This window comes from Dysidea avara, chromosome 2 (genome assembly GCF_963678975.1).
Source record: "Dysidea avara chromosome 2, odDysAvar1.4, whole genome shotgun sequence".
Taxonomy (NCBI): Eukaryota; Metazoa; Porifera; class Demospongiae; order Dictyoceratida; family Dysideidae; genus Dysidea; species Dysidea avara.
In genome coordinates, this window is record NC_089273.1 from 8323296 (window position 1) to 8346846 (window position 23551).

The 23551-nt window shown below is 37.5% G+C and overlaps 1 protein-coding gene and 1 long non-coding RNA gene across 5 annotated transcripts in view; one reads left to right on the plus strand and one right to left on the minus strand.

The window, feature by feature from the left end:
• Window positions 1-23551, minus strand: part of LOC136246544 (uncharacterized) — a 108709-nt gene that overhangs the window by 57336 nt on the left and 27822 nt on the right. For all 4 annotated transcript variants that reach the window (XR_010696593.1, XM_066038042.1, XM_066038043.1 and 1 more), the window contains exons 9-18: window positions 16634-16718; window positions 16487-16584; window positions 16256-16429; window positions 16080-16205; window positions 14005-14175; window positions 13605-13730; window positions 13195-13311; window positions 13042-13146; window positions 11094-11195; window positions 122-256 (exon numbers count right to left, since the gene is read on the minus strand). Coding sequence is in view for 3 of the 4 variants with exons in the window: in XM_066038042.1 (XP_065894114.1) it covers window positions 122-256; window positions 11094-11195; window positions 13042-13146; window positions 13195-13311; window positions 13605-13730; window positions 14005-14175; window positions 16080-16205; window positions 16256-16429; window positions 16487-16584; window positions 16634-16718 (1239 nt within the window). In the remaining variant the exon portion in view is untranslated. The remainder of the gene's footprint in view (window positions 1-121; window positions 257-11093; window positions 11196-13041; window positions 13147-13194; window positions 13312-13604; window positions 13731-14004; window positions 14176-16079; window positions 16206-16255; window positions 16430-16486; window positions 16585-16633; window positions 16719-23551) is intronic.
• LOC136246551 (uncharacterized) lies at window positions 12021-12889 on the plus strand. Its single transcript, XR_010696619.1, has 3 exons — window positions 12021-12181; window positions 12229-12336; window positions 12397-12889. It is a non-coding gene; the product is annotated as an uncharacterized lncRNA (long non-coding RNA).

Below are 23551 nucleotides of genomic sequence, written 5' to 3' on the forward strand. Positions count from 1 at the left end.
ACAAACATATTTTTGCCAGCTGGTCAATGTAGCAACAAGAGTTATAAACAAGAACCTGGGGCTAACTATGCAGTACAGTGTATCCCTTAATATCATATTCACAGTACACCAACTTACATACCACTGATAGACCTTCAAAAATTACAATAGTGTTGTTGAATTCCCCAAATTGTGGATCGAGGTCATTAACATCTATTATATCAACGGTTAGTAATACCACAGTTGTTCTTCTTAGGTTAAGCATCAAAGGTGAATCCTGTGATTAGAATAATATTACATTATGTGATTTATTAATTTTGGAAAATCACACTGATGGTCACACCTGAAGCAATTAAATTTCTGAAACTAGCATGATGCTGTTAATAACAGAAAACACTTTTCAAATATATTCTAAAAATTTTCTTGTAATTCAAGGTATCTATGGTTTATCCTACCTTTAATGGTAGGAATTTAACTTATAATGCTGTGTTTCAGAGCTAAATATTAGCTGTGTTGAATGTGCCACAAGGGTTGTTTTCGAAATTCGGTCACATATTATTTCGTGTATGTTACCAGATTTGCAAAAGCAATTATTCATGCAATCCAAATCTTTGAGGTTTCATAACTTAGTGTATATCAATGATGCACACAAAGCTTCATTAAAAGTAATCTTTGCTAAGTTGTGCTGTAGCTGTATAATTTCGCACCAATATTCAAACCAAAATTCTTTTTGCTTATAATTACTGTGAAAGAAGACAATGTTATGCATAGAAAATGTATAGGCCTTTTTTCTCGTATCTAATTATGCATGTAAAACTTGTGACATTAAAAGGTGACTATCAAGCATCAAAATGCATTCGTGTATGCTAATTAAGCTGCTTAAAGCAAAGCAATACATTTAATCCCTGCCCAGCTATACAGTTAATATTATCTAATGCAAAACAGCCAAGCTGTAAAAAAAGTGTGTGGCCCTCAGAAAGGCTATGGTGAAAAAAGATGTGAAATCCAAGGTGGCGGCCAAGAAATGGCTGTGATGGTAGGTTAATGGTAAAAATTTTAATAACAACAATTCAGGTGAATTTTTGTGCCGCTTCACAAAATTTACCGAAATTGTCATTATTAAAATTTTTACCATTAACCTACCATCACAGCCATTTCTTGGCCGCCACCTTGGATTTCACATCTTTTTTCACCATAGCCTTTCTGAGGGCCACACACTTTTTTTACAGCTTGGCTGTTTTGCATTAGATTTCATTTCTTTTTGTATTTGTATACCCCAAAGCCGGCCTATGGCCAGCTTTGGGACTTTTTTAACCTATGTTTTTTTCTTTACTACAGGAAGAAGAAAAGATGAAGTAGATGTACTTTAAATATTTTATCAGTAAATGTACAAATTATATATGCTGTATAATACATATGTGACCGGATTTGCGAAAAGGGGTCTTCCACACACATCCAATTTGCCAACTTTGACAATTGATAACTTCAGATTGAAAAGAGCTATTGCCTTGAAAGTTAGGCAGTGGTGAGCACCACTATAGCTGAATACATGGTGAAATTTTCAGGTTAATATGTTACTTGAACACTGAGTTATGGTCTCCAACGTTTATGGAATTGGATGTGTGTGGAAGACCCCTTTTCGCAAATCCGGTCACATATTGATTACAGAAATCTCCATGGTGGTTTCTTTGTAATTGAACACTCTACAAGGTGACTTCTTCTAATTTCTCTCTCTACAGGGTGAATTGTTTGTAGCTGAACGATCTACAAGGTAACTTCTTCTAGCTGATCTCTCTACAGGGTGAATTGTTTGTAGCTGAATTCTGTATAGGTGATTTGTTTGCAGCTGAGCTCTTTACAGAATGGTTTCTTTGTAGCTGAACTCTCTAAAAGGTAACTTCTTCTAACTGATCTTTCTACAGGGCAATTTGTTTCTGGCAGAATTTTCTACAGGGTGATTTCTTTGCAGCTGAACTCTATACATGGTGGTTTCTTTGTAGCTGAACTCTCTACAAGGTAACTTCTTCTAACTGATATTTCTACAGGGTGATTTGTTTGTAGCTGAACTATCTACAAGGTAATTTCTTCTAGCTGATCTCTCCACAGGGTGATTTGTTTGTAGCTGAATTCTGTACAAGTGATTTGTTTGTAGCTGAACTCTCTACAGGGTGATTTGTTTGTAGCTGAAATCCCTACAAGGTAACTTCTTCTAGCTGATCTTTCTACAGGGCGATTTGTTTGTAGCTGAGTTCTCTACAGGGTGTTTGTTTGCAGCTGAATTCTCTACATGGTGGTTTCTTTATAGCTGAACTCTCTACAAGGTGACTTCTTCTAGCTGATCTCTCTACAGGGTGATTTGTTTGTAGCTGAACTCTCTACAGGTGATTTGTTTGTAGCTGAACTCTCTACAAGGCAATACTTCTAGGTGATCTCTCTACAGGATTCCTTGTTTCTAACTGAACTCTCAACAGGGTGATCTGTTCATAGCTGAACTTTCTACTGCGTGATTTGTTTGCAGCTGAACTCTCTAAATGGTGGTTTCTTTGTAGCTGAACTCTCTACAATGTGACTTGTTTCTAGCTGATCTCTCTACAGGGTGACTTGTTTCTAGCTGAACTCTCTACAGGTGATTTGTTTGTAGCTGAACTCTCTAGATGGTGGTTTCATTGTAGCTGAACTCTCTACAAGGTAACTTTTTCTAGCTGATCTTTTTACACAGCATATTTGTTTGTAGCTGAGTTCTCTACAGGGTGATTTGTTTGCAGCTGAACTCTCTACATGGGAGTTTCATTGTAGCTGAACTCTCTACAATGGGACTTCTTCTAGCTGAACTCTCTACAGGGTGACTTGTTTCTAGCTGAACTCTCTACAGGTGATTTGTTTGTAGCTGAACTCTCTACATGGTGGTTTCGTTGTAGCTGAACTCTCTACAAGGTAACTTCTTCTAGCTGATCTTTTTACACAGCATATTTTTTTGTAGCTGAGTTCTCTACAGGGTGATTTGTTTGCAGCTGAACTCTCTACATGGGAGTTTCATTGTAGCTGAACTCTCTACAATGTGACTTCTTCTAGCTGAACTCTCTACAGGGTGACTTGTTTCTAGCTGAACTCTCTACAGGTGATTTGTTTGCAGCTGAACTCTCTACGTGGTGGTTTCTTTGTAGCTGAACTCTCTACAAGGTAACTTCTTCTAGCCGATCTTTCTACAAGGTGATTGAGTTTTTTGCAGCTGAACTCTTTACATGGTGGTTGCTTTGTAGCTGAACTCTCTAAAAGGTGACTTCTTCTAGCTGAACTCTCTACAGGATGATTTGTTTGCAGCTGAACTCTCTACGTGGTAGTTTCTTTGAAGCTGAACTCTCTACAATGTGACTTCTTCTAGCTGAACTCTCTACAGGGTGACTTGTTTTTAGCTGATCTCTCTACAGGGTGACTTGTTTCTAGCTGAACTCTCTATACCGTATAACGGGTTATTTTCCCGAGGTGTAAATTTTCCCGATTGATGAACTTTTAACTACAGCAGAAATTTTCCCGATTTAAAAATTCACGGTCACAACAAGCGACTGAAAGTCTCACGTGATCTGCTGTTGCACCTGTTACTGAACGCGGAGTGAACGCCGAAATGAGTGCTGTTATTATAGAATCTGCTGTACAAGGTCACCATGTATACCAAAGTGTATGGACGCCGGTAATAGGCGAGGTGCTTGTTTGTAAACGAGAGCGTCACAATATCCATGATTCGTTTGCGGTTGCTGTGCACAAGGGATCCACCATCGTTGGGCACGTTCCTCGGCGTATCTCTGCCATGTGCTATACTTTTCTAGGAGATAGTGGGTGCTCTATTACGTGTAAGGTTACGGGGCATAGGAGGTATTCTCGTGATTTACCACAAGGTGGCATGGAAGTGCCTTGTCATCTAATTTTTCATGGAGAAGAAATAGACATACAAAAGATCAGAAGCCTAATTGCTGTATTGAACACTGCACAATTAATCGCTAGCATCAAGATTGTGGATGGATACTCTGAGGAAGAGATTGCAGAGATAACAAAAGGTGTCATCAATGAAAATCCTGTCAAGGTTGAAAATTCAGAAACTTACAGCAGCAAAAACTCTGGTGATGCCTTAGATATTAATGATCCTCAGGCTAGTCCAATCAAGATTGGAGACCCAGAAAACTACAGCAGCAACAAATCTGGTGGTAATGATACCAACTCAATCACAGGGTGTGTACGTGCTACAGACCAACCTCAAACCTCGGTAGAAAGCATTCGTTTCCCTAATACTACAATGTCACCATTTGAGTTAGTGCAAGAAGTACTAAGATCACCTGAATCCTCAGAAGAATCTGTGATTGTTGTGGACAGGGATAGTACGACATCTTACGTACATGGAGCTGCGTGTAAGTCAAAAGATGTTTCAGTATCTAAATTTTATGGTGTGAAAACTAATGCAAAGGAAGATTACCTTGATTCAGATATAAGGCGTAAGAAGTCATGTGATGTGCAATGGGTAAAATTAGGCAAATCATGTCTTTCTAAATTTGATAGGGAAGAAATTGACAGTGGTAGCAGGTTAAATGATCGACTCATAAATCATGCACAAGCCATGATCAAATCCCAGTTTTCCCTTGAAGGGTTACAGTGTACCCTATTCCAAAATTCTCGACAGCCTCCACGAAATGATGTACAAATTATCCATTCCCGAGGTAATCATTGGATTGTGGTCAGTTCTTTGCTCTCAGAAAGAGGACACGTTAATGTTTACGATTCACTGTACGATTCTGTTGATGAGGACACCCTAAAATCCATAAAATTTTTGTTTAAAGATGATTCGATCAAAGTAAAGATGAGTGAAGTACAAAAACAATGTGGAGGTAATGACTGTGGCCTATTTGCGATTGCCAATGCTGTGCAGCTAGCAAAGAGATGTGATCCGACACTGGTAAAATATCATCAGTATCAGATGAGAGCACACCTAATAAACTGTTTTGCAAAGAGTAAAATGACAACTTTTCCTAGCCAGCGCTCCAAAAAGTGACTATCTACAAGTGACTAAACCATCTCTGTATACAACTTATATGATTATACTTGTAGTGATTGAAATGGATAAATTTAATGCTGTACAAATAACAATTGAAATGTTCTTGATAATTACATGTACATAATTGTTATATACAATTATACATTGCATGCTAAGCAAAATTTCAGCGAGCATATCTAGTACAATAGTGAATCAAAGAGACAGTTTCTCTAATGCGTCAGTGATTCCAGAAGCTTTGAAACCATTTTTAATGATACTAGGATTACTCTTTAAGTACTTGTGTGCTTCTTTAAGCCACATAGCATTCAAGGGTTTCATAACTGAAAGGCGCAGGTCAACAGGTACTCGCCGGGATTCTTTTAAATCTTTAAATACCATCTGTGAGTACCAATTTCCAAATTGATTCTTCAGGAACTCTTTAAGGCTCTTGTTCACACTGAGGTCCATTGGCTGCAATTTATTTGTACAGTTAGCTGGAATATGTACAACAGAAATATTGTTCTGCTCTAATAATTGGTATGTAGAATCTGTAGTTTGGCCCTTAAAAGCATCAAACAGAACCATTGCAGGAAAACTTTCGGGCAGACCCAACTCTTTCCTTGTCTTGTTTAGGTATGGCAGCAAAACCAATTCTATATACTCGAGTGTTTTCTGCTCGTTGGACCAATGATTAGAAGTGCATGTGACATGCCAATCCTGGGGCAACGTGACTTTGGGTAAACAGGCTGCTGTTTTTCCTTGATAAATTAACTGGAAAGGTAGCAAATTTCCAGTAAGTGATCCACAAACAACAGCAGTAATCTGCCGTTTGTCGTCCAAGGCTAAAAGCTCCACATGCTGTTGACCCTTTTGATCCATAGTCCAAGAAGATCCTGGAACAATGTTTATTCCTGTGTGGTCCCAGTTTAAAATTAAATCATCTGGAATTTCTAGCAGTGTTTTAACCATGACAATATCAGCTAAGAATTGGCATTTGATAGACTCAAAATCACCAACCAGATATTTTGTGGTGGTACTACCCCTTCTTTTCACAAATTTCATACGATACAGTAATGATTTAGCCCAATTTGATGTTATTGTTATAGGACCTTCCTCACCAGTTGACTCGTCAGTTAGCAATCCTGGGTTATACTTTCTTACAATTGCTCTTGCAGCTGCCATCGTTATTTCCGTTGTAATTAGACCACCTCCTTCACGGACACTTCTAATGTAAGACTTGACCTCGGTGTCAAGAGTATCTCCCAGAAGTAATGGCCGACCACGCTTCGCCACAGGTAGCAAAGATATAGATTCCTCCTCCCCAGCTTTTCGTTTCCTTTCCACCTCCTTCTTGTATGTTGTAACCCACCCTCGCACGGAGCTCTCGTCAATAACTTTATCTGTACTGCTGAATTTTCGAGCAGCTCTACAATTGCCGTTCTCGATAGCATAGCTAGCTACTTTTGCCTTGAACTCTGGAGAGTATTTGTTGTAACCGCCCCGTTTTCCGCCAGCAGACTTGAGCTTACTTGGACAACGGCCATTCATGACACGCAGGACTTCTGTATTAGCAGACGCTATAGTAGAGGGAAGTATTTTGCTGCTTAACGGGCCTCTGGGATCAGGCAAATGAGCATCAGACCTTTTCTTGGAGAAAAAATCCAAAATTGATTTAGACATCTTTATATCCCGCCTTCACTGAAAATGATCCCACAATCGGTGTTAACGCAGAATAAATTTTCCCGAGTAGTGAGCCTATTCGGGAAATTCGGGAAAATTTACACCTCGGGAAAATAACCCGTTATACGGTAGGCGATTTGTTTGCAGCTGAACTCTCTACATGGTGGTTTCTTTGTAGCTGAACTCTCTACAAGGTAACTTCTTCTAGCTGATCTTTCTACAGGGTGATTTGTTTGTAGCTGAATTCTCTATAGGGTGATTTATTTGCACCTTAACTCTCTACAAGGTGACTTCTTCTAGCTGAACTCTCAACAGAGTGATTGATTTTTTTTTGCAGCTGAACTCTCTACATGGTGGTTTCTTTGTAACTGAACTCTCTACAGGGTGATTTGTTTGTAGCTGAACTCTCTACAGGGTGATCTGTTCATAGCTGAACTCCCTATAAGGTAACTTCTTCTAGCTAATCTTTCTACAGGGCGATTTGTTTGTAGCTGAGTTCTACAGGGTGATTTGTTTGCAGCTGAACTCTACATGGTAGTTTCTTTGTAGCTCTACAATGTGACTTCTTCTAGCTGAACTCTCTACAAGGTGACTTGTTTCTAGCTGATCTCTCTACAGGGTGACTTGTTTCTAGCTGAACTCTCTACAGGTGATTTGTTTGCAGCTGAACTCTCTACATGGTTTATTTCTTTGTAACTGAACTCCCTGCAAGGTGACTTCTTCTAGCTGATCTCTCTACAGGGAGATTTGTTTGTAGCTTAACTCTCTACAGGTGATTTGTTTGCAGCTGAACTCTCTACATGATGGTTTCTTTGTAGCTGAACTCTCTACAAGGTAATTTCTTCTAGCTGATCTCTCTACAGGCCGATTTGTTTGTAGCTGAACTCTCTACATGATGGTTTGTTTGTAGCTGAACTCTCTACAAGGTGATTTCTTCTATAGCTGATCTTTCTACAGGGTGATTTGTTTGTAGTTGAACTCTCTACATGATAGTTTCTTTGTAGCTGAACTCTCTACAAGGTGATTTCTTCTATAGCTGATCTTTCTACAGGGTGATTTGTTTGTACCTGAACTATCTACATGATGGTTTCTTTGTAGCTGAACTCTCTACAAGGTAACTTCTTCTAGCTGATCTCTCTACAGGACAATTTGTTTGTACCTGAACTCTCACATGATTGTTTCTTTGAAGCTGAACTCTCTACAAGGTGATTTCGTCTAGCTGATCTTTCTACAGGGTGATTTGTTTGTAGCAGAACTCTCTACAAGGAAACTTCTTCTAGCTGATCTCTCTACAGGGAGATTTGTTTGTAGCTGAACTCTCTATACATGATTTGTTTGAGGCTGAATTCTCTACATGATGGTTTCTTTGTAGCTGAACTCTCTACAAGGTAACTTCTTCTAGCTGATCTCTCTACAGGACAATTTGTTTGTACCTGAACTCTCACATGATTGTTTCTTTGAAGCTGAACTCTCTACAAGGTGATTTCTTCTAGCTGATCTTTCTACAGGGTGATTTGTTTGTAGCAGAACTCTCTACAAGGAAACTTCTTCTAGCTGATCTCTCTACAGGGAGATTTGTTTATAGCTGAACTCTCTATACATGATTTGTTTGCGGCTGAATTCTCTACATGATGGTTTCTTTGTAGCTGAACTCTCTACAAGGTAACTTCTTCTAGCTGATCTCTTTACAGGGTGAATTGTTTGTAGCTGAACGATCTACAAGGTAATTTCTTCTAACTGATCTCTCTACAGGGTGATTTGTTTGTAGCCGAACTCTCTACAAGGAAACCTATTTTAACTGAGCTCTGTACAGGGTGAATTGTTTGTAGCTGAACTATCTACAAGGTAACTTCTTCTAGCTGATCTCTCTACAGAATGATTTGTTTGTAGCTGAACTATCTACAAGGTAACTTCTTCTAGCTAATCTCTCTACAGGGTGATTTGTTTGTAGCTGAATTCTGTATAGGTGATTTGTTTGCAGCTGAGCTCTTTACAGAATGGTTTCTTTGTAGCTGAACTCTCTACAAGGTAACTTCTTCTAGCTGATGTATCTACAGGGTCACTAGTTTGTAGCTGAATTCTCTACATGGTGGTTTCTTTGTAACTGAACTATCTACAAGGTGACATCTTCTAGCTGATCTTTTAACAGGGTGATTTATTTGTAACTGAACTCTCTACAAGAAAACTTCTTCTAACTGATGTCTGAACAGGGTGAATTGTTTGTAGCTGAACTCTCTACAGGGTGATTTGTTTGTAGCTGATCTCTATACAGGTTACTTATTTCTAACTAATCTCTTGAATTCTGTTCAGGGTGACTGCTCTATTAGGATGACTGCTCTATTAGAGTATCTCGATCTCGCACTTGCTACACCAAGTTGGATTTCGTGTTATAACTCCGTGGCTTTAAGTCTGATTCTTCTGCACCATTGAAGAGCGTTTCTAAGATGATAACTCCATCTGTACAGCGATTTTCAAAGCATTACACCAAGTGGTTTATCTGGTAGGCGTGGCAAGCATAATAATAATAATAATAATAATAATAAAATAAAATAATAAAAAATTTGTAGTCTCGCGTGGCCAGACCGCTTTTTTCCGTGTATTGGGTGGGGAAAAAAGGGTCTGGTGCAACTCCAATAACTGTTTACTTCTGAGCCGTCCCCAGACATGTCTGGGGACGCTAATTCAATAACATTGGCCGCAAAGGAGGAGCCGATGATGTCAGTAAGTAAACTCAAGATCTGTTTATCCTTTAAACGAATCTTAACTTACTCCGATGCCGACGGTCTCTTTTATAGCGTCTTGAAAGTTCATACTCATCGTGTAACAAGACTCACAACCGGAGCAGGAGTGTAGGAATACTTCATAGTTTTACTGACGTCATGGCACCTCCTTTGTGATCAATGTTATTCAATTAGCGTCCCTGGAATCTGGGGACGGCTCAGAAGTAAACAGCTATTGTGTGTGTAGGTGTAGGTGTAGGTGTAGGTGTGTGTAGGTGTGTAGGTATATCTAAAATCACCTGGTTGCACAGTACACAAACTATTCATACACACACGCACACATATGGACGCACTCATGCACGCACGCACTCATGCACGCACGCACGCACGCACGCACACACGCACGCATGCATGCACACACTAATGTAAAATTTTGTTTTTCAACTTTGTGAAAAGTGAAACGTTAATGAAATGTAAACAAAACAACTAAATTAATAGTAGCAAGAAACACAGTGATAAAGAGATGCACTGAGAAATAATTTTATACTTAATTAATCCACAGCTTTAATCACTAGTTTATTTTGCTGGTTGCTAATAGGAGGCTAATTAATCCATCAAGACACACGGTAGTGTGTCGTGCGGCCCAAGAATCCGGCGCGCAACCCTGTGAGTATATTGACAGGAAGAAACAAAACGCAATTTTCGCACCTCCGTAGCTCTGTGCTGCCTTCATGAAACAAGACAAAATTTGCTGTGTAAATTCCCTCCAACTTCAGTACTCCACATTCCAAATTTGAGCGAAATCACTTCAGGCATTCCTGAGATATGTGACTTCAAAAATTGGCTTAGTTTCTTCGTTTTTTTCTTTTTCTTATTTTTCTTCCTCTTTTCGCACACTTACAAAAACTGCTATAAAACGCGAACGCGTTATCCGATTGCCTTGAAATTTGGCACACAGAAGGAGGGTATAACGGCGCATCTCGGTACCAACTTTGGCTGGAATACCATAAACAGGCAAAGAGTTATGAGCGATTATGCACGAAAAATAACACCAATATGTTGTCACGCCTACAGGGTAAACCGCGTATGGGAAGAAGCTGAAAATCGGTGGGTGAATAGGTTAACTATTGAACCTCAAACCTTTTGTGGTTTGAAAGAAATCGAGCTAAAAACCAGGAAGATACAGCGAAAAAATCAACAGTGTGTAACAATTACGCAATCGAGATTAGCTAATTTTTTAGTCTCGCGTGGCCAGACCGCTTTTTTCCGTATATTGGCTGGGGAAAAAAGGGTCTGGTGCAACTCCACACACACACACACACACACTATGCGCGCGCGCGCGCACACACACACACACACACACACACACACACACACACACACACACACACACACACACACACACACACACACACACACACACACACACACACACACAACACTATACTATACTACATACTACATGGAAACATATAGTATACTGTACATCACAAATGTACATGCACATGCACTAGCACATACATACCTTACACACATTATACACTATAATTATAATGTACACTACACGTACACCACGCACCGAACACACAATACAATATTAGAATACATTATGTACACAATATACCTATGACATCTAAAAATGTACATTTTAATTGTTTGGTGTATTCAGCTAGTTACATACATACAAGTATTACCTCAGCTGCTATAAGTAATGAAAAAGATGATAAAGTCTCATAATCTAGTGGTACTAAAATGGTAATCTCTCCTGTGACTGGGTTGATCTCAACTGTATCATTCTATTACAATTAACAAATAATGGATTCATTAATACACAATGTATTTATACAAGTGTAAATTACTAATTTTAAACTAGAGTAGGGACAACTGAATGTTGTACCACTACAATAGAAAATACTGAAACAAGCTGGATCGGAGTAGCACATAATGTACAGATACTGTAAAACAATAAGAAGTGAATATCCTAACTGTGCTACAGATCAGAGATTGTACAATCAAAATGCACAGTAGGAATTTTCACTTCTTATTGTTTTACAGCCTTACATACTACTCCAATCCAGCTTGTTTCAGTACTTTTTATTGCTGCGGTACTACATTGTCCCTACTCTAGTTTAAAATTCCTAATGTGTGTTTGTGAACTTTTTGTCTATTCATCATCACTATTAAAACTGCAGCTATGTAGTTACCATCACATACGTAAATAGCTACAATTCTCGTATTATTTTATGAGTGAGATAAAAGCACAAGGGCTGTCTACCTACATTGCAGCTGCACCTATACTACACCAATTGTACAGAGCATCTGACATAGCCACTTGACTAATTTACTTTCATGCAGCTATACCATACTAACAATTTTCTACATATGCTTTAATCATACCATTCCACAAGCAGTCCATTTCCTGACATCTCGTGTACAATGGAGAATAACTCACTGAACTAACCGCATGTGTATTCCAATATATTGGTCCAATAACATTGCGAAATGGGCATGCTCAGAGATCGAAGCCATGACCACTAAGTTTATGGAAGGTTAAAGGTAAGACAATAATAGCATACATAGTGTATGGCTATCAATAAACCAAAGGTTTCTTCTGATACAGGAGTGGTCATCCAGTTTGTGTAGTGAAAGGGAATCATCTGTAAGTAGTTCTATGCAAGAAGGTAGATTTTATTGCAATGGATTCCAGCACAGTTTTAGTGTATCCCAGGATAAAGCCAGGCACAGTTGTAGCAGCATTAGATCACATCATGCAGCAAGCAATGTGAGTACTCCAGTTGCCTACTGTCATTGTCAATGAACATTTTGAAGACCCTAGGATATGACAAGACATAAATGCTCTAGAACTAGAGATTTCTTGACTAGGTCTGCAGTGAGGCAGAAGGACATCACCTTATGGCGATCTGCCATCCAGTTCAGGTACAGCTGTGCATGCATAGGTGTGTGTTCATATGCATGCGTGTGTGTATGTTTGAGTAGACTTAGATGGTTGGGGCATGTGGCATGCATGCCTGATGACTGCATATCAAAGAGGATTCTGTTTGGATGGCTCCCAAGGACACGACCAGCTCATGGTGTGAAACTACCGTGGCGAGATAAAGTTAGACAGGACTTAAAAGAACTTTTCAATCAACGACTGTTTATGGTACCAGCAAGTTCTAGATAGAGATTTATGGAAGTAATTAATTAATAGAGGAGTGGAGAATTTGTTAGCTGCACCACTTTCTGAGCCTAACTCTTTTTATCTGTCAGACCTGTCAAAGTTAGAAGAAGCTAGGATATAGCTCGACACAAATGTGTAACTACTCTTCTTCGGCATGGTCGCCGCTGATCTAATGTGGATTCTTCAACCAGAGCATCATCCACTGGATGGCTCTCTTTCAAGGTTCCAATGTGTGTATGTGTGTGTGTGTGTGTATGTGTGTGTGTGTGTGTGTGCGTGCGTGCGTGCGTGCGTGCGTGCGTGCGTGCGTGCGTGCGTGCGTGCGTGCGTGCGTGCGTGCGTGCGTGCGTGCGTGCGTGCGTGCGTGCGTGCGTGCATGTGTGTGTGTGTGACTGGGGCATTTTCAGCTCTTTCAGAAAGAGCTCAGAAAATTAAGCAATATCTTTGAGTCACCTACGTACACTGACAAACATATACATAAGTATGCTGTATTCTATCTCCCCATTCAGTCCAGAGTCAGCATCAGTAGCCGTAACTGTTGTTATTATAGTATCAGGTGATGTGTCCTGTAAAATATGATGATCACACTGAGAACATATTAATTATATGCTGACCTCTGATACATTCACTACATTTGTAAAATCCTCAAATCTTGGAGTGTTATCGTTAATATCTAGAACATCAACTTCTACTGTGGTAGATGATGAACAAGACTGATCACTAGCCCACACCTACATGTATTATTACTGTAAGGTTAACTATATTTGTGACCAGATTTACGAAATGTATCTTTTACACACATTTTACAATCCAACAAACACAATGCAGCCAGATAAGGTAGGACTAAAGGAAAATTTCTGACAATTATATGCATTGATACAAAAGTTATGAAGCTTTGAAGTTCAAATAAAGGGTCAAATTTTATTTGTGAAAAGGTACCTTTTGCAAATCCAGTCAAATTTGTACAGTATATACTCCTATATACACTATATTTGCATACATGTAACTATAGATAATCACTAACCATAAACGTGTAAAATGAAACTGTCTCATAGTCTAGAGTACTTGTCACAGTAACAGTACCAGTAGACTCAAACAGAGTAAAGGGAACTGTATCATTGATGGAATAAGATACTTGACCATTGATACCCTATGTAAAAGCATAATAATTATTACACATGTATGTACCATGCACTACACACCACACAACACACACCATGTGTAACAATAACTTTGAAAGTTAGCAATCGATTTTCAATTTGATTAATAGTGGAAAAAATATATCATTAATAAATCGTTAGAAAAATTCTGATAATTATACAATACTGTATTGACATGTCTCTCAAGTTAATATACATGTACTGTACATATGATTGGATGTATAGATTATACTTGTAACATTGGACAATTACAGATATAATCACCTCATCTTCATCTGTAGCAGACACAGTTACTACTACATAATTATGAAACAGTATTCCCTCAGATACATTAGCATGATATAAGAGCTGATTGAAGATTGGGCATTCATTAACTTCAATTATATCAACTTGTACTAAGATAAATGATGAAAACAATGAATCACTAGCTTCAACCTATAATCGATATACATAGTGTAAATTAGCAAATATATATTTTTAATACTTAGATAATACATCTGGAAACTATAAAATATGCCTCTTGTAAAATTATTCATATATCATATATAGCACTGAATAGGCATGTGATGCCCTGCCCTTAAAAGGGCTTGGAGGAATCTTATTAAAAGTGAAAGTTTCAGTCCTAACTATTCAACTGAGTTATTAGGTCTGGTCTCCTAGGAAATTCCACATTGAATTTTTGGCTATAATACTGTGTACAACGTGCTTCACAGATAGAGCATGACAACTGTTCAGTGATATCTATGGTTCAATTTTTATGTTAATAGGATAAAAAAGTACCTTTGTAAGACTGCTTATTCTTAAATCTGTTAATTAATAAAAAGACAGAAATAGCTAATCAAATTGGATAAGTTTCTTTAATTCTAGCCAATTAGCCTTATTCACAATTACTGTACGTCACAGATGTAAAAATGGCTGCCATAGTAGGGGGACTTTTGAAAAACTTTGCATGGATGAATATGGGAGGAAAACTTTTGAACAATTCTGTCTTAGTCAGGAAAGAAGATATTGAGCTCTAACCTGCAAGTATGGTTATGAGATACTATGTATGATGAATATGCACAATCAATTTTTGGGTGGTTTTCAAAGTAATGCTAGACCATTATTCTTTCTGTTACTGTAAACTATACCTGCGAGTTAAAGCTCAATAGCTTCTTTCTTGGCTAAGATATACGTAACCGTTGAAAATTTCTTCCGCCATAGTGGCCATGCAAATTTTTATGGAAGTCACCCTACTATAGTAGCCTTTTACGTTTGTGACGTAATTGCGGATAACGCTCATAAGCAGTGGCACTCTAGTCTCATGTGACTAGACAACTACTTCTCCGTATGAAAATTATTGATTAAAATTAATGGGGTCTATCTCTTTTAAATGGTAATCTGGCCATGTTAGCCTTGTGACATTCTAGCCTCACTGGTTACACCTACTCTTCAGCCATCACAAAGGCTGCTTCAGAAATTTTGACCAGATCTGTAAATCCTACATGTCCTTGTATTTTTAGATTTCCAATAATTTGTATCTCATTTCCATTACCTACAGTACATAGATACCCAAAATAATGGTCAACGAAAGGTTTAGCCCTAGAAGTCCAGTAGCAGTGGTACAAAACAGTAGCTACATACAGATCAAGAGTTCATAATATAAAGTCCTTATTATTGTGCATATATTATAAACTCTTGATACAGATGGATTTGTACAATGATATTACGGTAAATAACCTATGGGTATCTAGTAAAATGGCAATATCTTACAAATGCAGTCTTTCATGAAGATATACCTTCCACCATCATCCTCTGCATGGGCCAGGAAACTCATTAATTTACAAGTTATGCCTTGTGGACCATATCCACAACTAGGGTGCACATGAAAACTGTGAACAGAGTGAACTGCACCAGAACCCTACCACATGGTAACTTACACTCATCTCTTTGAGCACTGAAATGTAACAAAGATTTTCAAACTCCCCTCCCCTTGCTTTGGGGAGTACAATGATGCTTTTGGGATTTGCCATTAGTATCTTTCTTCATTGCAAAGAAAGTGCTCAAACGTTTTTATGTAGATTGTAAGAAATTCAAATTGTAATACATTCTTGTAAAGTGTGAAAAATCAGCCAATAGAGAAATAATGAAAAGATAACATGTACATTACATATTCTCCTGATACAAAATGCAGTAATAACGCTGTAATTTTGGAATACTGTATGTGTTGTGCATTTTAACAACAATCTTGAAAATCATTCTGGCATAATTCTGGATGCTTTTGCTAGCCTATTATACCCAAAATTGTGTCAGCATAATCGGCACAAGTCTATGACCTCTATATATGAATAATCACTAACCTCAAATGTGTAAAATGGTGTCAGCTCATAGTCTAGAACACTTGCCACAATGATCACACCAGTAGACATGTTCACAATGAAAGGAACTGTACCATTAATGGAGTAAGTGATTTGATCATTGATACCCTATTATACCAGGCGGTACATTATAGCAAGTAAAGCGATGGCAATTATACCTCATCTGCATCTATAGCAGTCACAGTTAATATTTCCACACCAATTTCAGTATCTTCAGTGATATTAGCATATGGAGGAGAATGTATAAACAAGGGAATATTATCATTAATATCTATTACTGTGATCTCTACTGTTGTACTATTTTGTCTAGTAGGGTCCATCACTTCACTAGCCTGAGTACAACACCATTATATTCTATAAACATGATTATCCCATCACAATTAACTCACCGTAACTGTTAGTAGGTAGGATACAGTAAATTCATGATCTAAAGATAGTTGTAAGGAAAGATTGCCAGTTGAGCTGTTAATTGTAAAATGATCAGAATCTGTAGAACAGTAAATATACCAACTAGTCTATTCTTAGATCCTACCTACGTGAACCAGATAGTATAGTATAAATAATGTCATCATCTATTCCACGATCACCATCGTAAGCTGATACTTGTAATATCTGACTATCCTAGTAAGTATAAGTCAAGTCATGTCAACAATTATTTACTGCTATTCAACTTGACAATATACTGAGTTACTGACGCTCTTTACAGCACACATGTATAGAATCATACTGTGTAGGTTTTACTGTACTTATCAATAGTGATTTAAATTGCCATGCATTTGTTCAACAGTAGGAGTGCAATTAAGCCCATACTTGTACCCTTGTAATACAAATATTGATGTAGTGTGGTATATACATTTGCAGGACTTTTATATTATCTATTTGTTTTATTAGTATCAATGATAGCTCAATCTGTGAGGTGATTATGACTGGGGTTACCATAACAATCTGGATCTCGAGAACTGAATTTGAAAGTAGCATCTCAATTGGCAGTACTCACAGTATTGCATTTAAATAAACAAGTTATGCGGCTCCAGGATTAGTCATACAAGCCCCAGAAAGTTTGGGCCAGTTATACACTGTACACATAGTGATTGTTCAACAATAAAATCACAACAGATGCACATAGATTTAAAGTTGATGTTCTCAGTGTGAGTGGAGATTATATCACTCATATGAATCGTGGGTACCTCATTACTTTATTGATGACATTTTTGATCAGTGAGATGGTGTCTGGAGAAATTTGGTAAATGAAGTTGCTAGCAGTTATCATGGCTTCTCATGTAACATTTATCCATACAAAAATGTGACCAGATCTGTAAAAAGGGGTCTTAAAGCCTTTCCCAATATCGAAGTTTAATGAGTTATAACTCATCATGTGTTTAACATAATTACTGTCTTAAATTATGTACATTCAGGAATAGTGCTAAGTTAATATGTTAAGAGTGTATTAAAGTAACCAAATTTCAGACTGGTACCATACATACAAGTCAAGCTATGGATTGCCAAGTACATGCAATTGGAAGCTTATAAGACCCCCTTTTGTAGATCTGGTCACATATAGTTGAGCCATTAAAAAGGGGATGAAGCCTTTGTGAAAATGTTGAGAAATAAACGATAGCAGTTAATAAATAACTTCAGTGGTGTTAATACTAATATGTACATTTTAATATTGCCTGTTACCATAGAGTCAGGTTATTAACCACATGCGTCTATTAAGCATATAATTATTTTTTGTTAAGCACATACACATTCTTGTGATTAACCGTGGCTGTCAGGTGTATGTGCAAGACAAAGCTACATACACATGGGAAGAAAAGCTGGAAAATTAATGTCTCCTCGAGTGTTTACATCTCCCTTGAGGTCTTCCTACATTACGTATGTATATAGAAAATCAGCCTTCTGGACTACAATATTATTGTTCATCACAAAGTATTTCAATTGCAAATGAAGTAAAATGGCAAGGTAACCAAGAACTACTGCATTAAAATGTTGTAATTCCATTTTATTCACACCTCAATTATTACTAGGCACATGTGCCTAACAGATATAGTATAAAATTTTCTCTGTTAGATCTATAAAGTTATAATCTACTTTTAACAATTTTTTCTTCTATAAAGTAGAAATTAAGTGAAGTAAACAGTAGTTAGAACATGGCATGCATATTATGCTTTGATCTTTGATATTTAATGACGTCTCTAATATCACTAAGTAGGCCTGAGCCTATTATGCTTCACTGATTATTCCTTCCAGAATGTCCTAAAAAATTCTCCTATAATTTTTTATTATTCTTGTATACATCTTATTATTCCATAATAATGCTTCTGTAGCTAGTGGCTTAGTTTTCAAGATACTGATATAAGTAGTTTTTCCAGAAATAATTTACAGTCATAAATGAAGTATTCCATCTTACACATCATTTTCTAGCCATAAGTAGCTACAACAGATTTTGAATAGCTATCTGCAATAATATTAAAGCTGAACTACATGCTATGTAAGGGTAGATAATGACATCAATGTGTTTAAAGACTTGAAGAGATACACTGGTATAAGGTACACACAAGTTTCAGAATTAGAGATAATCATAAAGTTATCTGGTTAACATGAAACGATCCGGCTACTTTATTACAGTATTTGAGCATTAAATTAGAGTACATAATTATATCGAACTTTTAGAGGCTTTTCAATCCCTTTCAGCTAGAGCTCATATAATAATATCAGCAATATATCATACTTAGTACATGTAGTTTAACTCTTTCTTCTAGCTAATCAAGAAGAGACACACTCCTTAATTCTACCGATTATGACATCTGATAATTCTAAAATTATGCCTGTAACCATCCTATAAATCTGGAATTATTCCCACGAAATTGGTTACCTATTATTCTCAAAATTATGCCGTCATAACAGGCACAGGCCTACTAAGAAACCAGAAACCTCCTTGTATTGGTTAGAAACCTGCTGAGCAATTTATTCAGACATTCATATTCATTGTTTTTTATTTAGCAAAATATACTTAAAATTTGTTTTTTGATTGTTGGATTTAAAAATATATATAGTGCAATTACAATCATCAAACACCAAGTCATGTTCTAGGAACCACGTCCTTGTTCTTCATAATGTTAGAAACCTTGGATTTGCCTCGGTTTCTAGAATCTTGGGCTGTGTTCCAACCTATACCAATAGCAGTAGCTCAGTGGTTAGGGATTTGAGTGCTCCAAGTGCATAGGAAGAATATTGGGGCTAAAAAGGGTATAGTTGATACATTTAGTGCAATGTGTATGACCGACTCATGTGGAAGTGCTTCTTTCTAAGGGGTCTAAGAGCATCCCCCAGAAAAATTAGCCTTTTTGAGTATAAAATTGGCACTAATTATATAATACATTTGAATATACCGGACTGCTCTATTAGTCTCTATTAATGTAGCTGAAAGCTATATAGTGTGAGGCAAAGCCTTGCACTATGAAGCTCTTTCATAATATATATATATATATATATATCTAATCCAAAACAGCCAAGCTGTAAAAAAAGTGTGCGGCATTCAAAAAGGCTATGGTGAAAAAAATGTGAAATCCAAGGTGGTGGCCAAGAAATGGCTGTGATGGTAGGTTAATGGTAAAAATTTTAATAATGACAATTCAGGTGAATTTTTGTGCTGCTTGGTCTTGGCACAAAATTCACCTGAATTGTCATTATTAAAATTTTTACCATTAACCTACCATCACAGCCATTTCTTGGCCGCCACCTTGGATTTAACATCTTTTTTCACCATAGCCTTTTTGAGGGCCGCACACTTTCTTTACAGCTTGGCTGTTTTGGATTAGATTTCATTTCTTTTTTATATTTGTATACCCCAAAGCCGGCCTATGGCCGGCTTATGGTCGGCTTTGGGACTTTTTTAACCTATCTTTTTTTCTTTACCACAGGAAGAAGAAAAGATGCAGTAGAAAAGATGTAGTAGATGTACTTTAAATATTTTATCAGTAAATGTACAAATTATATATAATTATATAATACATATATTGATTACAGAAATCTCCATGGTGGTTTCTTTGTAACTGAACACTCTACAAGGTGACTTCTTCTAGATGCTCTCTATACAGGGCGAATTGTTTGTAGCTGAACTCTCTACAAGGTGGTTTCTTTGTAACTGAACTTTCTACAAGGTGACTTCTTCTAGCTGATCTTTCTACATGGTGATTTGTTTGTAGCTGAACTCTCTACAAGGTAACTTCTTCTAGATGATCTCTCTACAGGATGATTTGTTTGTAGCTGAATTCTGTATAGGCGATTTGTTTGCAGCTGAGCTCTTTACAGAATGGTTTCTTTGTAGCTGAACTCTCTACAAGGTAACTTCTTCTATCTGATGTCTTTACAGGGATACTAGTTTGTAGCTGAATTCTCTACATGGTGGTTCCTTTGTAACTGAACTCTCTACAAGGTAACTTGTTCTAGCTGATCTTTCTACAGGGTGATTTGTTTGTTCTGAATACTGTATAGGTGATTTGTTTGCAGCTGAGCTCTTTACAGAATGGTTTCTTTGTAGCTGAACTCTCTACAAGGTAACTTCTTTTAATTGATCTTTCTACAGGGTGATTTGTTTGTAGCTGAACTCTCTACAAGGTAATTTCTTCTAGCTGATGTCTCTACAAGGTCACTAGTTTGTAGCTGAGCTCTCTACATGGTGGTTTCTTTGTAACTGAACTCTCTACAAGGTGACTTCTTCTAGCTGATCTTTCTACAGGGTGATTTGTTTGAAGCTGAACTCTCTACATGATGGTTTCTTTGTAGCTGAACTCTCTACAAGGTAACTTCTTCTAGCTGATCTCTCTACTGGGAGATTTGTTTGAAGCTGAACTCTCTAAATGATGGTTTCTTGGTAGCTGAACTCTCTACAAGGTAACTTCTTCTAGTTGATCTCTCTAAAGGGTAATTTGTTTGTAGCTGAACTATCTACAAGATAACTTCTTCTAGCTGATCTCTCTACAGGATGATTTGTTTGTAGCTGAATTCTGTATAGGCGATTTGTTTGCAGCTGAGCTCTTTACAGAATGGTTTCTTTGTAGCTGAACTCTCTACAAGGTAACTTCTTCTAGCTGATGTATCTACAGGGTCACTAGTTTGTAGCTGAATTCTCTACATGGTGGTTTCTTTGTAACTGAACTCTCTACAAGGTAACTTGTTCTAGCTGAACTTTCTACAGGGTGATTTGTTTGTTCTGAATTCTGTATAGGTGATTTGTTTGCAGCTGAGCTCTTTACAGAATGGTTTCTTTGTAGCTGAACTCTCTACAAGGTAACTTCTTTTAATTGATCTTTCTACAGGGTGATTTGTTTGTAGCTGAACTCTCTACAAGGTAATTTCTTCTAGCTGATGTCTCTACAAGGTCACTAGTTTGTAGCTGAGCTCTCTACATAGTGGTTTCTTTGTAACTGAACTCTCTACAAGGTGACTTCTTCTAGCTGATCTTTCTACAGGGTGATTTGTTTGAAGCTGAACTCTCTACAAGGAAACTTCTTCTAGCTGATCTCTCTACAGGAAAATTTGCTTGTAGCTGAACTCTCTACAGGTGATTTGTTTGCAGCTGAACTCTCTACATGATGGTTTCTTTGTAGCTGAACTCTCTACAAGGTAACTTTTTCTAGCTGATCTCTCTACTGGGAGATTTGTTTGTAGCTGAACTCTCTACATGGTGGTTTCTTTGTAGCTGAACTCTCTGCAAGGTAACTTCTTCTATTGATCTCTCTACAGGGCGATTTGTTTGTAGCTGAACTCTCTACATGGTGGTTTCTTTGTAGCTGAACTCTACAAGGTGATTTCTTCTAGATGAACTATCTCTTTCCATAGTTGCATGAACTCCCTACAAGGTAACTTCTTCTAGCTGATCTCTCTACAGGGTGACTTGTGTGTAGCTGATCTCTATACAAGTTTCTTGTTTCTAGCTGATCTCTTGAATTCTCTTCAGGGTGACTGCTCTATTAGGATGACTGCTCTATTAGAGTATTTCGATCTCTCACTTGCTGCACCAAGTTGGATTTCGTGTTATAACTCCGTGGCTTTTAGTCTGATTCTTCTACACCATTGATGAGCCTTTCTAAGATGATTACTCCATCTGTACAACGATTTTCAAAGCATTATCCCAAGCAGTTTATCTGGTGGGTGTGGCAAGCAATCGTTGTTTTTATTAGCTAATCTCGATTGCATAATTGTTATACACTGTTGTTTTTTTTCGTTGTATCTCCCTGGTTTTTAGCTCGATTTCTTTCAAACCACAAAAGGTTTGAGGTTCTATAGTTAACCTATTCACCCACCGATTTTCAGCTTCTTCCCATACACGGTTTACCCTGTAGGCGTGACAACATATTGGTGTTATTTTTCGTGAATACTCGCTCATAACTCTGCCTGTTTATCATATTCCAGCCAAAGTTGGTACCAAGATGTGCGTTTATACCCCCCTTCTGGGTGCCAAATTTTGAGGCAATCAGATATGGTGTTCGCGTTTTATAGCAGTTTTTGTAAGTGTGCGACAAGAAAAAGAAAAATAAGAAGAAAAAAAAATGAAGAAACTAAGCCAATTTTTAAGTTGCATATCTCAGGAATGCGTGAAGTGATTTTGCTCAAATTTGGAATGTGGAGTGCTGAAGTTGGAGGGCATGTTCACACCAAAAATCATCTTGTTTCATCAAGGAAACACAGAGCTACGGAGGTGCGAAAATTGCATTTTCTTTCTTCCTGTCAATATACTCACAGGTGTTACGCGCCAGCTTCTTGGGCCGCATGACACACTACCGTGTGTCTCGATATATATATATATATATATATTTATATTTTATTAATACAGCATCAATATCGTGTCCTGTACAAAAACTCCAATAGCAACCCTACAGTAAAGCAGCTTAACAAATTAGTAAACTAAGAACCTTCAAGCAATGTATATCTTTTGATATATATTTTGAATACCATGATACACCTGTATCTGTAGTTTATGTTAATACAACATCTCGTCTCCCACCTGAAAGCAGTAACAGTAATTTCCAATGTTTTTACACTACTATTAGTGCTGATAAGTAATTCTGTGTGATTAGATCCTTCTCAGTGCCACCTATTCATGACACAGATTTTAATTGCCAGTTATTGATGAAATATCAAAACAATTCACATGCGAAATGAATCACTTACCATCTGACTACATCGCTATGCTTATTGCAAGCTTCTACATGCATTCCCTCATCTGCTACATCATGCTGAAGGCCATGATGCAGAGACACTTTCAGCTGAATTTAATTCATTGCTAATCACAGCTCAGCTCCATGAAGTTGTTGCGGTTACTGCTGTACAGGGTGAGGGTTTGAATCCCACCAGTGATAATACTTTTTTTTTACCTTTTGGTGTATACATGTTTTCGTTTGTCTCTGTATTTATTAGAGTATGTTCCTTTTTTATTATTTCTTACTCTT